This window comes from Camelus dromedarius, chromosome 26, assembly GCF_036321535.1.
Source record: "Camelus dromedarius isolate mCamDro1 chromosome 26, mCamDro1.pat, whole genome shotgun sequence".
Taxonomy (NCBI): Eukaryota; Metazoa; Chordata; class Mammalia; order Artiodactyla; family Camelidae; genus Camelus; species Camelus dromedarius.
This window is the reverse complement of record NC_087461.1, coordinates 8,657,246-8,676,443: the sequence shown is the minus strand read 5'-3', so window position 1 is coordinate 8,676,443 and position 19,198 is coordinate 8,657,246. Positions and strand designations below refer to the sequence as shown.

The 19,198-nt window shown below is 36.3% G+C and overlaps 1 protein-coding gene across 2 annotated transcripts in view; it reads right to left on the bottom strand.

Annotated features, from left to right (window-relative positions):
- MALRD1 (MAM and LDL receptor class A domain containing 1) overlaps positions 1-19,198 on the bottom strand; it is a 406,987-nt gene that overhangs the window by 125,480 nt on the left and 262,309 nt on the right. For both annotated transcript variants that reach the window (XM_031444727.2, XM_064479367.1), the window contains exon 29: positions 5,447-5,604. In XM_031444727.2, the coding sequence (XP_031300587.2) occupies positions 5,447-5,604 (158 nt within the window). The remainder of the gene's footprint in view (positions 1-5,446; positions 5,605-19,198) is intronic.

Below are 19,198 nucleotides of genomic sequence, written 5' to 3'. Positions count from 1 at the left end.
TCCTGAGGCTTTCTTTATCTCATTTGCCTTATCTGTGAAAATGTAGGTAAGGTCATGACTTGTCTTACTAGATGGTGTGAGGATTAGATCAATCGATATGTATAAAGGACTTTGGTAATCCTGATATTATTTTCAGCTTTTTTCCCCCCTCTGCTCTTACTGTCTTCCTAAATATCACATTAAAACAAAACAAAGCTAAATTCACAAGCCTGGGGGCCACGACAATAATGGCTTCCTGAGTGGAACAGTTACGGGCATTCCAAGGGTTTTAGCAGAAATCATTTAGCCCTAAAACTCAACTCTAAGACAAAGACCATTTCAACGTGGTAGGCTAACTGTTCTGAATGTGAACAAAAGGCTTCTAGAAGCCCACTGAGATATCTTAACTCATTTGTTATCACTGAAGGAAGTTTTAGGAAGTAGTTCATTTTTTTTCCCCTGAACGATTAGAAATTCCTATAAATTACAAAAAGTGTTATGAAAAGTATTAATTATAAAAGTTCACTTCCTTTTCGTGTCTTTAAAAAAAATGAGTTCAGAGTAATAAAAGGATATTACTCATTTATAGAGAAATTCTCTTATCCTGGGCCAAATTTTACCTCTTTTCATAGACATTAAATAACTCACCTGAGCTTGCATTAAATATCAGTACAAGCCAGAAGCTAGGAAGCTGAACTACGCGAACTAAATAATCTCATGGGAAATTAATTTGGTTTCACTTAAGGCTCTTTTGGTAATGTGGATCAGAAAATGACTGGCACTATTTTAAAGAGTGCTTTTAATTTTATAGATAGGGAGGTAACTGAAAGATAGAAAGAAACTGACCTAGAAAATAAAGTATTCGTTAACATCAGTCATAACTCCTGAGCCTTTGAATTAAAGGATACTGATGTCTGCACTGACATCTCACTCTTCTGAACATTATCCTGAGTATCATTCATTCACTATCAGGTTTCCCAGTTCCTATAAAACGTTTCCTTCATTTTGCAGCTCTCTACTTTGCAGGCTGAGATAAATCTGAATTGTGTGGCTTTTTATCCCAAGAAAGAAATAGAGATCCCATAATGGAATTTTATTTTGCTCTTATCCACTATGCAAGTCTTCCTTGACTGCATGAGTTTTATATGATCCCTTCACTAATACTAATAAAATTAAAGTGTGTTTTGTTTAAAAAATAATCTTACTGCCAGTGAAGATCTAAGTCTTACTCCTTGTTTGTAGCAATGGCTTTCCAGTTTATCCTTACACTCCACTTTAAACCAAGACATATGTTTTCTGCCGGGGACTCCTGAAAATCATCTTCGAAGCCCTTTTTCCTTTTCCACATAGCAGCCAGACAGATCTTCTAAGTTTTCAAATGAGGTGTTATTATTCCACAATTTAATACTCTCTGCTATGGGCTGAATGTGTCCCCTCCCCACCAATTTGTATACTGAAGTCCTAATTCCCAATGGTTTGGGTTTTGGAGGAGGGGTCTTTGGGAGGTAATCAGGTCATGAGGGTGGAGCCCCCATGAATGAGGTTAGCGTCCTTATAAGAAACACAAGAGAGATGATCTTTCTGCCAGGTGAGCACACAGTGAAAAGCCAGCCATCTGCAAACCAAGAAGAGGGTTCACAACGGACACCAAATTGGCCCTTACCTTGATCTTGAACTTCTCAGCCTCCAGAACTGCAAGAAATAAATTTCTGTTATTTAAGCTACCTAGCCCATGTAATTTATTATAGCATCCCAAGCTAAGACACTCACTCTCCAGTGACTTCTCATGCTTCTTAGAATAAAATCACATCTTCTTATTATCCCTACAAGGCCCTACATGAGTTGGTTCTTACCCATCTGTTTGATCTCTCTCTTCCTTGCTTTACTGGCCTTCAAATATCTTCCACCTTTAAGCTTTGTCATTAACTTGTTCCCTTTCCCCAAACATTCTTAGTCCAGTTAATCACAAGGATAGATCCTTCTGGTTTTTCTAATCTAAATTCAAATGAGTAATTCCTTATCACAGTAAAACTGATACACTCCAGAGTATTGTATCACAACTTGAAATTGTCATATTTGTGTCTTTTTTTTTTCAATCTTCCCCTACTAGATGGTAAGTTTTTAATAAGTTAAAATAAGGAGGACAAGTTTAAATTAACTAGTGCTCACTCAAAAATTTTCATTGTTTTACCAGTTAATGTCTTCAAAAGGTTTGTGTTTTCTTTGGGGTGGGCACTTAGACAGGGCCAAGGTAGACAAGGCAAACTACTGGAACATATTTCAAATTGAGGAAATTTGTACAACAGGCACGGAAGAGATGAGAAACCACCAAAGAAATTATGAGGCAACCGAAAGACTAGTGGCTACAGGAAGATGTTTCTTCCCCTAAAACCGGAGCATCAAAGGGAGGAATACTGAAGCTGAGTTGCTGCAGGAAGATGGCATTTGGCAGGCGTCCCTGGTGGGAGCTAGAGCTAAGAAGGCAGGGCTTGTCTGGGGAAACTGAGTCACAGGTGAACTGGGGTACAAACTCAGCCCCAGAGAGAGAGAGACAGAGTGAGTGAGAGAGAGGGAGAGACAGAGACAGAGACAGAGACAGGAGGAAGGCTTGTCTCCTCTTCCTGCCCTCAGATCTTTGGCCAGTGCCTTCATTTGGCCAAACTTACTCAGTTATGCCAACAGCAGAGGAGTCTGGGAAGTGTAGTTCTCTGGGATAGAGAACAGAGCACAGGCGGACAAGGAATGCACAGCACTTAATACAATTTCATAAAATTTGTGCTGACAAGAAAGCATTATAGCACAATCTGCTAGTGGAAATCTCTTTTAGGACTGCCTTGTTATTTTTCCTGCCCCACAGACCCTCCATCATGAAACGGCACGTGAGATTCTTTGCCATGTCCTTTCTAAAGGATTTATGTAGTCAGTGTAAGAAACAGTTTCAGATGAGCAGTTACCATCTACCACGTGCCAGAACCACACTTGCCATTTACTAACTCCAGAAGGCACCTGTTTACGGCACATCCCAGAGCAGCATCTTTCAACCTTTTCAAATATGAAGACCCTTTAGAAAGATATATTTATTTCTCTTTAGAAAGATAGAAAATGTTTAATGTAGAAAAAAATTATAAAATAAATGAACATAAATGTAATGAAAAAAATCTTTTCGTCCCCCCACCTTGAGATAATTACTCATCATTTAAGTGTATAGCCTTCTGTATATTTCTTTCTATTATATGTATATGCACACACACACAGATATTTACATAGATTAAGATATATAGATATTAATGTGTGTTGACACATGCAAAATTAGATATATTTTTAATGGTATTCTAGAATCTGTATTTCTTAATATCTACTTTGGTTATTAATGAATCATACTTATTTTTATCATTAATTATTCATTTACAGAATTAATTTCTCCATAGTATTTCACTGTAAGAGTGAACGTACTATCTTTCACCAATTCTTAATATTTGACATTCAGGTGGTTTCAAGTATTTCTTATTATACATAACAGTGAGATGAAGAACCTTATAAATAAAGCATGGTGCATATCTATCTTTATTTCCTTATAATATATTTATAGATGTGGAATGTTTCAGTAAATGATATAAAAATTATAAAGCTTTTAATTTCCAAAATGCTCTTTATAATTGCACACTAATAGCAATGAATATCTGTTTCTCCACACCTCCTCCCTCAGTGGATATTATTATTTATTTTATTCTTTAAAATTTTCTTTTTAATATTAAAAAGAAGAGGTTCTTCCTCACCAAAATTCCAGATAGTATTAGTTGGACTCTCAGTTACTTTACAAAACACGTGCACAAACCCTTTGTAAGACCCTTTAAAGAAGCTATCTTTTCATCAGACTTGCCAATGCTGTAATGACAGATGATTCTTTCACATTCAACACATCAGCTGAAAAACCGCACCTTAGAAATTGTTGTAAAATGTGGCATTGTTATACCCAAATTAGAGATTAAAAGAAAGAAAGAAGTAACATGAGAGAAGGACATGTTGCTGGGAAGCCTGCATTTAAAGGGTGGAAAGAAGGGGTTTCCACTTCACTCTCAGGAAGTTTTTCAGTCTGGGAATAACCCGAGATTTTCCAAAGCAATAGCTGAGAACGTGAGACTTGCCACAGTTACTGTGATCCGTCAGAGACATAAAGACACATCACGAAAACAGTTTCTCCTGGGTTTCTGTAATAGTTTGGAATGTTTCAGTAGGAAGTAACAGAAAGAATTTTCCTGGCTCAGGCAAAGTACACTCCAGGATTTAAAGAGGAGGCACAATTCTGTTTCCTCCTCCTGTTTTAGTCCTGAGCCCCTCTGCGTGCTAGCTTCTTTCTCAGTCTCTCTCCCATATTGGGAGCGATGGCCCCCAGTAGCCCGGATCTAGCCTGCATCCTTGTAACTTGCAACACAGAAGAAAGAGAAAGCCTCTTCTACATTGTGTCAAATACTGGAGATGACTATGACTGGCCCTGCGTGGGTCACATGTGGAGGCAGCGAAAGAAAGCCACAGTGACGGTCAAACCTAGCAACACAATTTGGAGTAGGGGAGGGCAATTCCTCTACAAAACCTGGATGTCAGGCTGACTACAATTCCCCTCCACTGCTCTTTCCAGTAGACCTCTCTGAAGATAGCCAAGACACTGTGAGTCTCAGTTTCTTCACAGTAAATTTGGGGAAAAGATATTACCTCATTAGGTGAGTGTGAGAAATTAAACTGACAACACATATAAAGTTATAATACACAATCAGAAAGATAGGAATCACTTAATAATAGCTGTTATTATTTACAAGGGACAATATTTAAGATAAAGACAAACATTTCAGTAATTGTATAATTTCAAGGCAATAATACATGTTGTGTTCTGAGATATAATCTTTTAATGAGAAATCAAGATTTAAAAATTGGTTCCTGACAATTGAAAAGCTCATTGATCTTTCATACAATAAGAAGTCTAAATGCAGCAACTTGTTTCTCTAAAGATATTTGCATTTGGTGCAGACTCTTGTATTAAACTAGTTAAAAGTAAAGCAGGCATGTTGTTTTCAGTGAGACCTGAAATACGCTTATGATCTAAGTGTGCTTTGTCTTTATTTTGGGGAAGAAAATTCTCTCCAGTATTACCCCTCGCATCACATTTCTTCATTGTCCCTAAGTTATCATCAGAAGATACATATAGAATCCGCCCATACTCTTGTATCTCTAGATAAGCTTTTAAATAGCATGCACCATAATTGAGTTCAGGTGGCAGCCGAGAATGAGCTAAATCTTGAATGAGATTAAGATGAATGATGGCACTGCCTGCCAAAGTCCCATTGCCCCAGAAAGAAATGAGAAATTAATAGAATCAGAATTGGTGTCATCTGACTACCAAAAAAAAAAAAAAAGTTTAAACACATGCTCTGAATATTTCAGTGAAAGACAAATCTCTGTCTTCCTTTTGTACCTTTAATACGCCCATGCTGCTGGGATTGATCATGTAGAACCAGAACCGAACAGTACACATCCCGAGGCTTGCTGGGAAGTACTGGGAAGTGGTGATTCTTGCCGTGAATCCTTCTTTGGGGTCCGATGAGTTGACATATAGAAAGTGCTGGCCACTACCTTGAAATAGAGGGATATCCTTTTTATTTAATGAAATGATATATTTTATAGCATGTGGCAGAATATATTTAAATCATGTGCAAATTTCACTTTTCCCCAAACACACACACACATACAGAGAAAACTAAACACAATTTTTTTGTCAGTTATATATCAATCACATTTAATTCTTTGCACCAAAATTTTAAAAAAAGAGTGTCACTATGATTATGCGATTTCACAAAATTCACCTTGTTATATGTGACTTGTGCATAAAGTGATCAAATATTTGTGTTGACTCAAAGTGTATTCCTTTCCTCTCAATTTGCTCAAAACTATCTGTCAGGTACAAGTGAATAAAATACTTTGTATGCTACCTGGAGAACAGGTCGGGGGGGGGGGTGTTGGGAGCTGACTGATACTGTATCGCATTCTTGGATGCTCTGATTCCCACACTGAGCAGACTAACAGTGAATGGCAGGCAAGAACTGCAAAGGGAAATACAATTCTAAAAGTCACCACATTATTTTTCAGAGCAATAGATAACTTCTGTTTTCCTCAACTGCATTAGTATGTGAAAGATCTCTTCATTTAAACACAATTGAATTTTCTTTTTCTGCAGACATTGTCAAAATGAATCATAGCGACCAACTATTCCCTTGGTGGCTTTTACTGGGGGGAGAATGAAAAAAAATATATATATGAACACTTTCTTAGGCTAAATACTAACTTGTAGTTCTAAATTGAGACTATTAAATATTTTCTAATCAAAAGTATTTTTTCCCTGTGGCATTTAAGTACTGTTACTGAGATACATATTTTAAATCAGAAGTTGTGAGTTAATAGGTACCAGAGGCTTCTTCTATAAACGGTTGCTGTTTAAGAGCTTGTCCTCAGATACACTGGGTACCCATCGATTTATCAGCACATGTGTTAGTTACCTTTCTCTCTCCCAGCACGTGATTCTTCAATGTAAGGACGCATTATCCCCTTGAACAGAGTTGAAATCAGAAGTGGCCAGAGTCAATTGCAAAGGAGAGTGAAATGAGCCTGTTCACAGGACTGATGGCCTGGCTTTTTGCCTTTTCATGTTTATGAAGCACATTGTACACATAAAGGAGTGGTGACAACTGGCATCCTTGCCTTGTTCCTGATTCTAGCAGAAAAATATTTAGTTTCTCACCATAAAGAATGATGTTATTAACTGTTTTTTTGTCTGTAGATGTTCTTTCTTTCTGCTCTGTTGAGGTATAATTGACAAATACAATTGTAACATATTTAAAGTGTACCATGTAATAGTTTGGTAAGTGTGTATATTCTGAAAGGATTTCACAATCGAAGTTAGTTAACACATCCATCATTTCGTATGTTTGTGTGTTTGAATGCTTAAGATCTACTTATAGCAATTTTCAAGTATACAATACGGTATTATGAACTACAGTCACCATAAAAATATGAAATATGTCACAAAAATGTCACACATGCTACTCTTCTCTGTACAGTTCCAACTTTAGTTGGCTCTCAGAAGTGTTCTCAGAGCAGTGTAGATATTTTTTATTAAGTCGGGGAAGTCCACCTCAATCACTAGTTTACTGAGGGATTTTTAATACGAATGGTGGTTGTGATTTTGTCAAAAGCTCTTCCCGCATTTACTGATTTGATCATGTGATTTTTTTTCTGCTTTATCCTGTTGATGTAATGGGTCTCACTAATTGATTTTCAAATATTGAACCAGTCTGGCATGTTTGGAATAATTGCCACTTCGTTGTGCTGCATAATTCTTTCTTTTCATTGTTAGATTGAATTTGCTAAGATTTTCTTGAGGATTTCTCTACGTATTTTTGATGAAAGATTTTGATCTGTGGTTTTCCTTTCTTGTAATGTCTTGTTTTGTTTTGTTTTGATATTAGGGTGACCTCACAGAATGAGTTATGATATGTTCCCTTTGCTTCTATATTCTGGAATAGATTATATAGAATTGGTAACAATTTCTTCTTTAAATGTTTAGAAGAGTTCATCAGTGAACTTATTTAGGTCTAGTACTTTCTGTTTCGGAATATTCCAAATTATTTATTCAATTTATTTAATAGATATAGGCTTATGCAAATTACCTATTTCATCCTGTGTGAGTTTTGGCTAAGTTGTGCCTGAAGACATTGGTTCACTTGTGTTACCAGATTGGTGGGCACGTAATTGTTCCTAATATCCCCTCTACAATCGTTTTAGCATCCATGGACCAGTAGTAATGGTCTTCATTTTATTTCTGACATTAGTAACTTTTTTTTCTTTGTTTTTCAGTTAACCTGGCCAGAAGGTTTTCACCTTCATTGATCTTTTCAAAGAACCAGCTTTTGGTTTTATTGATGTTTTTCTATTGATTTCCTCACTAAAATTTCATTAATTTCTGCTTTAATTTTATCATTTGTTTTCTTCTGCTTACCTTAAATTTAAGTTACTCTTCATTTTCTAGTTTCTTAAGTGGAAACTTAAATTATTGATTTTAGATCTTTCTTCTCTTCTTATATAACCATCCAATGCTAAAAATTTCCCTCTAAGCACAGCTTTCACTGGATTACAAAGATTTGTATGAGTTATTTTCTCTTTTTTTTTTCATTTAATACAAAACATTTTAACACTTCTCTTAAGACGTCTTCTTTCAGCCATATGTTATTTAGAAGTCTTCTGTTTAACCTGCAAGTATTCTGGGGTTTTCCAGGTATATTTCTGTTACTGATTTCTACCTTAATTCATTGTCGTCTCAGATCAGACATTGTGTAATTTCTGATCTTTTAAATTTGTTAAGGTGTGTCTTAGGGCCCCAGATGTGGTCTGTCTTTGTGAGTGTTGCACAAGAGGCCGGGAAGAATGCGTATTCTGCTGCTGCTGCGTGAAGTATTCCACAGATGTCAGTTCTATCCGGTTGATTGACGGTGCTGTTCAGTACTGCTCAGTTCAATTACTTACTGATTTCTGTCTTCTGGTTCTATTACTGATAAAAGGTGTTAAAGTCTCTAGTGATAATAATGGATTCATCTATTTCTCCTTGAAATGCTATTAGGTTTTGCTTACGTATGTTGATGTTCTGATGCTAGATGCACACCCAATAAGGACTATTTTATTTTCACGGAGTAATTACCCCTTTATTGATATATATTTCCCCCCTTTATCCCTGATGATCCTCCTTGCTGTGGCGTCTCTTTTTTTGTTTGTCTGAAATGAGGATGGCTGCTTCCACTTTCTTTTGATTAATGTTAACATGGTATATCTTTCTCCATCCCTTTACTTTTAATCTATCTGTGCATTTATATTAAAAATAGATTTCTTGCTGCCAACAGAGATGGCCTCCCCCCCCCTTTTTTTATCTACTCTGTCTCTGTCCTTTAATTGGTAAGTTTAGACTAACAACATTTAACCTGATTTTTTATATAGCTGGATTAACATTTACCATAAATGTTACTCTTTCCTATTCATTATTCTTTTCCTTTCATTTTTTTGTCTCTTCTAGCTTTAATTGAGCATTTCATATGATTTCACTTTTTATTGTCTCCTAGCGTATCAATTATATATTTTTAAAAACTTTTTCTAGCAGTTGACTTTGAGTTTGAAATATACAGTACAACTAAAATCCTCTTCCAAGTATCACTATCCCACTTCATGGGAGGTGCCAGAAACATATAACAGACAATTCCCAGGCAATCTGTCCTATTTCTCATAACAATGATGGAGATCTCTTCCCTTACATCAGTTAGGTTCTGGTAAACAGTTTCTCTTGAGGGCAACTCTTAGTACTAAGAAGACACTGCTCTGGGTAAATTTCAGAATGGTTACTTTTCCCCTCCACCTGCTGAAAGCAGAGAGAAGTTGTCTCTGATCTTCACTGTGAGAAACAGTAGGGCTTCTGAAGTTAAAACTTAGAGAAGTGTGGGGGTCCTCAACACTGAATCCCCTGGAATTTTTTTTATCTCCACATTGAGCCCACAGCAATTCATCAGTTAGGATTTCCTGCCCCAGTGCTGATTCCTTCCTGCAGAGTTTTCTGTTCCTGGGCTTCTGTCCAGAAAGTTGTAACTGTTTCCTTTTCCCCTGTTTGTCTCCAAATGGGGGGCAGTGGTTTGCTTTTGACCTCAATTGTCTAATAGATCTAAAAAGAGTTGCTGATTTTTAGATTATTCAACCTTTTCTCTTGTTATGAAGGATGGAAACGGTGACTTCCAAACCACTTACATGTCAGACCACAAACTAAAAGTGACTTGCATTTAAAAAAATGTTCCTTACAGAAAATATTTCTCTTTACCTAGAACCTTATAACATCTGGCAAATTTTTTTTTCAAGAAAAATAACCAAGGAATATGACATGTGAATTTTTGCAAGATTTTCCTCAATATAAAACAGTGATAGTGGAAATGACTTTAAACATTTCCCTATTGCATCAAGGATCTGTCTTCTATCCTTATTGTCCTGTGAAATATATTATGCAAATACTGGATTAGGTCAATTGTACACAATGTTTTAATTCAGCAATGGAAACAAAATTTAAGTTTTCTTTCATGTTTCTTCGCAAGGATGTCACTTATTGGTTTTCTTATTTGGAAAATGAAGACATACATGTGACATACACAGCCAAGATACACCTGGACTCCATCTGTCAAACCTACTAAGAGCTGTGGCTTATTCACTAAGAACATGCATTCTTCAAATTCATGCTATTTTTGATTAAATAAGAACATTAAGGTTTTCCCTTCATCTTATCACATTTTACACCTTTGATGATTTCCAATACATTTAGACTACACTTTCTGAAATAAGCTTGAAAATATTATCCTAAATGATGAAATATAATATAATCCAACTAGCTATAATAATTACTTTTTATATAGTTGAAACTTTATTGAACATCTGGAATCACAATATATTGGATGTAAAGAAATAGCCTTGACCTAGTTCCAAGTGAGATAAATGCATATTAATTATGTTTGTATACAACTATTTTCACATTTCATACTGTGGCTCTTGAATACTATGTCACACATGAGACTGATGAACTTCTATCTCAAAAGCAGATTGTGTCTCACCCAGGCATCAAGTATCTTTCTTTCCATGCTTTAGTGCTGACCTGATGCTGAAGGTCAAATATTTAGGGCAGAGTGAAAAATAAAAGGAATTGTGTTCCTTGACACAAATTTAATTTCATTTTACAGAGTTAGGAATTCTGATTTAAAACCTTACATTTCAGTAAATTTATTCCTCTAACTAAAAAAGTACACTAAAATTTCACTAATAGGAGAAAAAAGAAGACACTAATGGAACTTATCTTACATAACAGAAACAGACTCACAGACATAGTAAACAAACTTACAGTTACTTGGGGGAAGTGGGTGGGAAGGGATACACTGGGAGTTTGAGATTTGCAAATGTTAACTACTATATATAAAATAAACAACAAGTTTCTTCTGTAAAGCACACAGAGCTATATTCAATATCTTGTAGTAATCTATAACGAAAAAGAATATGAAAATGAATATATGTATGTATATGTATGACTGAAACGTTATGCTGTACACCAGAAATTGACACATCTTTTGAATAATTTTAATCATATAGTAGTTAGTTTCCAAGGTAAGTTTTAGATTTGCCCAGCCACCTGAATTCAGTCTAACCAAGTTCTCCATCCTTAGCCACTGCCTATAGGCTCCTAAAGTATCTTACATCACAGCACCATTAGTGTCTCAGCAACTTTTACACAACACCCCAGGCGAGACGCAATATTGTAATTTTATTAAGTACTTAAGTCCAAACAACTTAATACTAATTAATGCTCTAACAATATTACAGGCATTTGAAAACTAAAACACATAAAACAGGGGAAAAATTATTTCATCCTTAAATAGCCACAATTACTTTCTATTGGAGTGTGTGCAACCGGGCACTGAGTATTCTCAAACCTTGAAACCAGACTGAACACCATCACCTTCATTTCCTATTCCACATTCATTTCCCCCAGATATGACATCATTGAAAATAACGTAGGACAATCTGGTGTTCGTATTTTAGGGCCATATCATGGAACTCTGTGAAAAAATAAACTATAATTCATTGGGGATGATAATAATCCATCACTTCACTGCAGTAAATTTATTTCAGTACAAGACAAACAATGTTACGTAAGGCTCAACCTCAAAGTTAGCAACTCCAATTATTAGTAAGGGGACTCTGGGTGAGCTTCAAAGGGTACCCCACCTGGCCTCTTCTAACTTGCACGTTCCATTTTGGTCTTACAAATCCCACAGTGAAACACAAACATCAGAAAGTCAATTCCTGCGTGATGTATTAGTGCGTTAAATGTAAACCTTTATCCACTTAAAAATTTAAGATTGCCAAACTGCATGGCAATTTAGAAGCCACCACTGCAAATTTGGTCCCTGGGGATTTCAAATTGGGGAGCTCCAGCATATTTAAGGGTGACTTTGTAAGTGAAGTAGACTTGTTGCAATGCCATATTTTTTCTTGAGAATCATAAAGGGGAAAAGTTGTTTAGCCTCTTGAAATTAACAGAAATTTTTAATTATCCAGGAACTCTGTACTGTACCACAGAGCTCTAAAACCTTACACTGAATTATATTTTCAGTAATAGACTCATTCTTTATCTAGCAAGCTCAGACTAGATCCACTTTCAAACATTTATAAACTTCCAGTTGCTTCATTGACAACGACCTATTTTTAGCTAGCAAAATCCTTGGGGAAGGTCAAGCCAGCCTCCCACACACAGTTTAGAACTTGTTAAAGTAGAGAATAAAGCTTAAAAGTCTCAACTGCTACCACATAGTTAGAATTTAATGGTAAATTATTAAACCAGCTCACTTTATTTAAATGTAACTATATGGAATGGTCACCAACATTCATTCATTCATGGGACAGATTTCCACAGAAGCAGAATTTTTTGTTTGTTGGTTTGATTTTAGACAGTTGTACAACTTTCTATTGGGCATTTAAAAAGTTACTTCTCTCTTGTATATGAGATCAGATTCAATTAAGTTTATAAAATCTGTCAGACTTTAATTAAACACCACCTGATGTAGTAACTCTGGAACACGGACATTCATTAAATATTGTCTGAATTTTACCTCTCCCTATGCTCTCTGCCTCCTGATATTTTTGGCACAATTTCAGTTTAATACTTTAACTTTGCTTGTACAAGTTTTATGATTACAAGTCCCTAAGAGTCTCAGAGTACAGATTTTATATTTCACAGCTTAATTAGTTAAAATCAGGCACTGGATAGAAGTTTCTCATTAACATTCAATTTTTTACCTTAAAAACGCTAAAGAATTGCACATTTTCAAAAATCGACTTAGTGTCAGATAGGATAAATTCTGCATCAAACTGTACTTTGTTCAAATCATTGTTACCTGACATTAGAGGCCAAAATACACTTTCCGCATTCAGAATCCATCACCATGTTTCACAGATATTTTTTTTTAAACTTCATTGTCTGCAGAGAATAAAGATTCTAATTTGTCTTTCAGATGTTTTTAGCTGCAATTTGAGTTTTTGAAAATGCTTCATTGAGTTATTATGCCATAAGGTAATATATTTGACATATCTTTTGTAAAAAGATAGTTAATACTTTTAAAAGAAAGCTGTATTTTTACAGCTCCAGTGCCCTCAGCAGAATCACACTCATTTGCACTAGGGTCAAGTCATAAAAGACAATTTCCCACTTCAAGTGATCTGAATTCACTCCCTGCTTTAAATTGTAGGCAATTTTCATCTTTTTTTTTTCTTGCTCATAAAATAAAGCTGCCTAATTTTTTTTTTCTTAATATGATGCAGTCTGCCTCTTTTTCAAAATAGCAAATTCTCCCTTTCTCAGAGTCACTTACTTAGCTCGCCTCTACATCCTCTGTAATTTCTACCTGTCCTTCATTCTAAAATAGAAGGATGCACAGTGACTATCGGTTGAAATGCCCTGAGTCACTTTTTGTACTTTCACTCTCCCCACCCCCACAGATTTTCAAGGTGTTGGCTATTTGCATCTGCAAGTTTTAAAGCCTGTGAAATATAAACACGCTCAGAGATAGAACAGAAATTTCCTCGGAGTTGTCAAAATGGTTAACAACAGACCCAATGCCTCTTAAGTAGAATGAAATTTTCTCATGGTATTTGATAGACATTATCTGTCATCACATGACTTCTATTTGCTGTTTGAAGGGCTGTGCAATGAATAGATTTAGCATTTCTTTATTTTTTCCCAACAGTTTATTCTTTAGGCATTATTCTCTTGAGAGTAATTATTCCTTAAAACAAAACAAAACAAAAAAACTTTTCAGCAGAATGTCTCATTTCAGTACTATTTACTCTTAGAAAATACAGTGCTATAAATTTTTCCCCTCAGTATGCGTTGATCTGATATAAAAATGAAGCTTCTAGTTGTGGCATGCCAACCCCAGGAAGATTCATCTTATTTTGAAAGCTTCTAATTTGCTCAGCAGCAAGTATATCTCAATCATATGAAGAAGATATATGAATGGAATTGGTTGGCACTTCCTCTAAGTCTAGGAATTTCAAAGGACTCTGAATTTCTTTAGCAAGACCCCTAGACAACCTCTTTATGTATCTTTTCTTGACAAGATGCCTTTGGAAACATGTATGGGCTTAATAGCATTTCTCTAACTCTGTTTCATTTGCCAAATTGAGATTAAAAAGGAAACGAATAAAATAAATCATAAACCCTTTTCTTTAGGTCAGTAAAATATGATAAGAACTTTGACTCTGATCCATCACCTGAAAGAGTGTGGAAAGCAAATAAGAACAGAAAAATATTTACTTTTATGGAAACAGAAAACAGTATTATCATATTCTTTCAATAAATATGTAAGAAGCAGAAACTGTGGGCTGGATTGCCCACTAGCTAAGTCTGCAGGTACTGGAGCTGAAGGCTTTGATTCAAACCCTGACTCTATGTCTTATTAGGTATGTGACCTTGGGCAGCCTATTTAAATTCTCCAGGACTCAGAAGCAGTAAGAGATAATTATAGCAGGTATTTTATCCTCATGAGGTTGAGGTAAAGACTAAATGATACACTACATGCAAAGTGCTTAGAACACAGTTGCAAATTAACGCTACTCTCCTGAGAAATTTAAAGACTAGATATAAAGATGATTCTAGCAGTGGAAGAAAGGGAATCAGTCATAAGTTACTGATTGAATAACTATTATATAGAAGACACCATGTCTTGCATTTGGGTGTTAGGGAGATGGGCAAGTTATAGCTGGGAAAATATGAAACATACTCAAAAGAATCTAACAATAAAAGTTAACAGTATGTACTGTTTAGAAGACAAGCCCTGGGTCAGACTGTCTGGGTTCTAATGCAAATTCTAATCCTGGTGATCTTTATGACTTTGGGCAAAACGCTAAAATTCCCACTGTGTCTCATATTCATGATCTATCAAATGGGGATAATAACAATAATAATAACAAACAGCTCATTGTGGTTATTGTGAGCATGTAATACTATAGCTGTAGATTGTAACTGCTATGTAGATCAACAGATAAAAGATGAATTAAATTTGGTGGATGTGGAAAGACTTTTAAACAGATGGTTCATTATATAAGGATATTAAAGAATATAGTGGAGATGGTAGTGAGCAATGAACACTGTGTAAGAGTGGGAAAAGATCATTTAAAAAAAAAAAAAACAATGGGGGAAGACGTCTTCTGGTTTCCAGTCCAGAACCTAAGGAGCTTGGAGGGCATCAGTTTCATCTCTACAACAACAAAACATCGAAAACTCTTCTTAGATCTTCAAAGAACAGAAGTCACAGGGAAAAGTGCTGCTCTCAGGTTGAAGAGACAGGCAGGCAGACACAGAGAGCCAACAACGTAGCAAAGCAGGACTCTGGGAAGAGGAACTGGCTGCGGTCAGTACTGGGTAAGGAAGAGGTACACTGTAATTAACAGACCGCTGGAGGCTCAGCGTGGGGAAGCCTGAGGGATATGCACCCTAGGGGGACCAGCTTTAAACCCCCAAATTTCACCTGCAGGAGCCCTACCACGTTCTCACAGTGAAGACAGGAGGAAAAAGAAAACCCTCTGCTTCTTACAGGGGGCGGGGGAAAGTAGCCATTTTGACGTGTGCCTATTTTTCTTAACAAGACCTAGATTTCCTATCTCACTTAAGAAGTCTGGGGGTTGGGGGAGAGCAGAGAAGCACTGTGGGGATCCCAGGGAAGGGCACAGAGGCTGAGATGAAATCACAGGACTGCAGAATGCTTCCGTTCCCCCGCTGACTTTCCACTCAGCCCTCCTCCCTACCACCACACTCGCAGGGCTCCCGTGTAGTAACAGGGGACCACAACTGAAAGAACTTCACCCCTCATACCTTACAGGAGAAGTCAGGAACACCAAAATACAACAAGCGAGACAAAAATCAGGACACCAGAGGAAACCATACATCTGACATCCACAGCTGCAGCAAACAGTGAACACAACCTTACTCCCAGGCAAATAAAACCTTACACTGCAGGTCTGTTTGCCTTGATTCCTTCAATTCATCACGTTCGCCATCAACACAAGATTATAAATCATGCTAAAAAAAAATGATATGGCTAAAAGGTGGTATCTGTAACACCCAAAGCACATATATGAGGGACAAGAACACAGTGTCTGTAGAAGAATAATGGATGAAGTCAGAAATTCAGTTGGGGGTAGAATATAGGAAGCTCTTCAAGGCAAATTAAAAGGCAATGCAGAATCTCTGATGACTGGGAGACCAGGAGTCACCACTTCGGACCATGAAGCCCGCACCAATGTAAGGAGTAGCCTGTTTAGGAGAATATTCTCACCGAGACAATTTGCCTTAGTATTGGCAACAGCCAGGAGTGAACTAAGATGACAGAGATGGAATCGCAAAGAAAGTTGAGAATGAAGAGCTGACAGAATTTGAAACTGAGAGAGAATTTACTGTGTTACTGATAATCATGTCAAAACAAGAATAGGATGAGAGGGTGGAGATCCTTTCTGAAAGGAAGGTAAGTATGAGTTTGAATACATGACTTAGAGATACTGGCAGTCACCCAGCTGGCAATTGAAAATATGGGACAAGGATGTGGGAATAAAGGTGTACATGCAGGAATTAGCAAATTTTGAGCATTGGGAGAATAAAAATTCTGAGCAAGCAAAATGTGTAGGACATGATGTAAAAAGGTCAAAGTCAGAATATTGGGTGAGAGTCACAATTAGGTCTTTGGAGGAGAAGAAAAAGTGCAAAAATGGAATATAACATTAATTAGGGAATATGAAAATGGATATATGTATGTATATACATGACTGGGACGTTGTGCTATGCACCAGAAATTGACACATTGTAACTGACTGTACGTCAATCAAAACAAATTTTTTTGGAAAACTTTTTTTAGGGAAAAGAAATCACAGTCCACTGTCGTGAAAACACAGATGAACACTTCAGGAAGGTATGGACTGGTCAGCAGTGTCAGATGCAGCATTAGAAGAATCAGGTCATTATGATTATGAAATCAGTAAGGCCCTCAAAGACAGCTAGAACACAAGCTCCATGAGGGTCAGGGATGTGTCTGGTAAACAGTGATGTCCACAGGGTCCAGATGGGTGACCGAGAGTCCACGACCAATAATCATACACTGAAGAAATAACATTTTTGCAGAAGATAGATTGTAGGAAACCAAAGGAGATGTGTGTAGTGAGGGATTAAGGATTAAGGGGTGAGTTTTTTCCAAGCAACTTTACTGAAACCATACAATGGGGTTCATGTTTCTTTAAGAGGGTCTATATAATCATTTTCTAGAAAGTATAGCTATCTGTACTAATACTTTTATATGGAGAACATAGTGTCTTTGTGGTTTTAAAGACAACTGTGAAATAAAATTGTTTTACCTGCAGAAAAATAAAATAAAATAAAATAAAATAAAATAAAATAAAATAAAATAAAATAAAATGAGGAGATAATTAACCTGAAAGATTTGCAGATTATTCAGGGTTTAATCTTGCCCTACGGAATTCTAAAAGAATTGGTTCATTCACATGCCTGTTACTTCATACCATGCCTCACAGATGGTACATTTTGGTGTTTCAGAGAAAGCAAGTCATCTGAGTCCTACTTGAGACAATTATTAAGTATTCTTGGAAGTATTTTAAACACAGACAAATAGACAAAATAGACAAATAAACAAAGACAAAGAAAAGAAAAAGAGAAATTAAGATATCATCTCCCGCCAGAGGCAGAAAAATTGGATAGAAATTGCTTCGGGTATCGATTCAAATGGTTCCTGTGGATGACTGGAAGGGGTCCATGGTTTGACTCTGGCATTGATTTTTGGCAACAAAATGGAAATCTCTGATTATGAGGATTTTTGACGAAACATGAAGGAGTTATAGATGCTCTGGGCTTGTTCTTTCGGTTTAACATCAAAGGAAAGTTTACCTCCCATCTCAGGAAAAAATAAGAGAAACAGGATGAACCCTGGGCTAGGTACTTCATGAAGAAAATTCATGAGGAGAATTACTTGTACTTTATTTCTGGCTAAAAAGCAAATGGCGGGTGTCATTTATTGCCTTTTTGCAGTGAAAAAACTGTATCTGCAAGTCACACTGTGAGATTTATCAGCACAGAAAGCCTCCTGGTTTTCATCTTTGGCACTGCAGTGCATTTGGAGTGGAACATCTGTATCTCTAAAAAGTAACAGAGGACAAAGGGAAAACAGAAATGATACTGAACTGTGGTAAGAAAATGGCAACCACAGTAAATAAGAAATGGAGAAACAAAAAACATTTCAGCTATTTGATGTGGATAAAATGCCATCTTTTTACTGTAAGAAAAGTGATGTCACTTTCAACATTTCTGTGTTTTAGAAGAGAAGCTACTGAGTGCTCTTCATTTATACGTTCATCACATTTTACATTTCAGGAAGTTTTGAGGATGTCATGTTAAGCTGTCCAGATTGATGGTTACTAATGCAGGCTTTTGCTTCAGAGAGACACAGGTCCCGATGCCAGATTCAACAAGGATCTTCTGTGTGGCTGGGGGCAAGTTATTTATTCTCTCTGTGCATCAATCTCCTCTTCTGTAAAAGCTCCAAGCTAAGGTGAGGATTAAACAAGAAAGCCAGAATAAAGCCAGCGGCACGGTGACTGGCACTCAGTGAACACCAGCTACGTAGTCACAACAATTTTTGACAGCAAGACATTTTTTGTTCAATTTAGTTAGATATAAACATCATCAATTTTTAATAGTAAAAATGAACAAATGATAACCATAAAAAAAAAAAACCCTCTCTTCACCTGTACTGGATGAAAGTAGACTATTTAGCAGTCTTTCATTCTAAAGTATTTACTTAATTGCTGAATAAAAATTATTTGAAAAGATCAGAGCCAAATTACTTTTAAAAGGTAACATTAAAGGTCATCAAAAGATATAATACGGTCAGAAAAATATCACTTATGCTACTTATCGTTATTTATTTTGCACTAATATTCTATGTTATTCCCCTCGATAAGATCACCTTTTACCTAATGCTCATATGTTTTGGTGACATCACAGAAGAGAAGTAACAGGGAAAGAAAAAGGAGGCACAAATAGGGG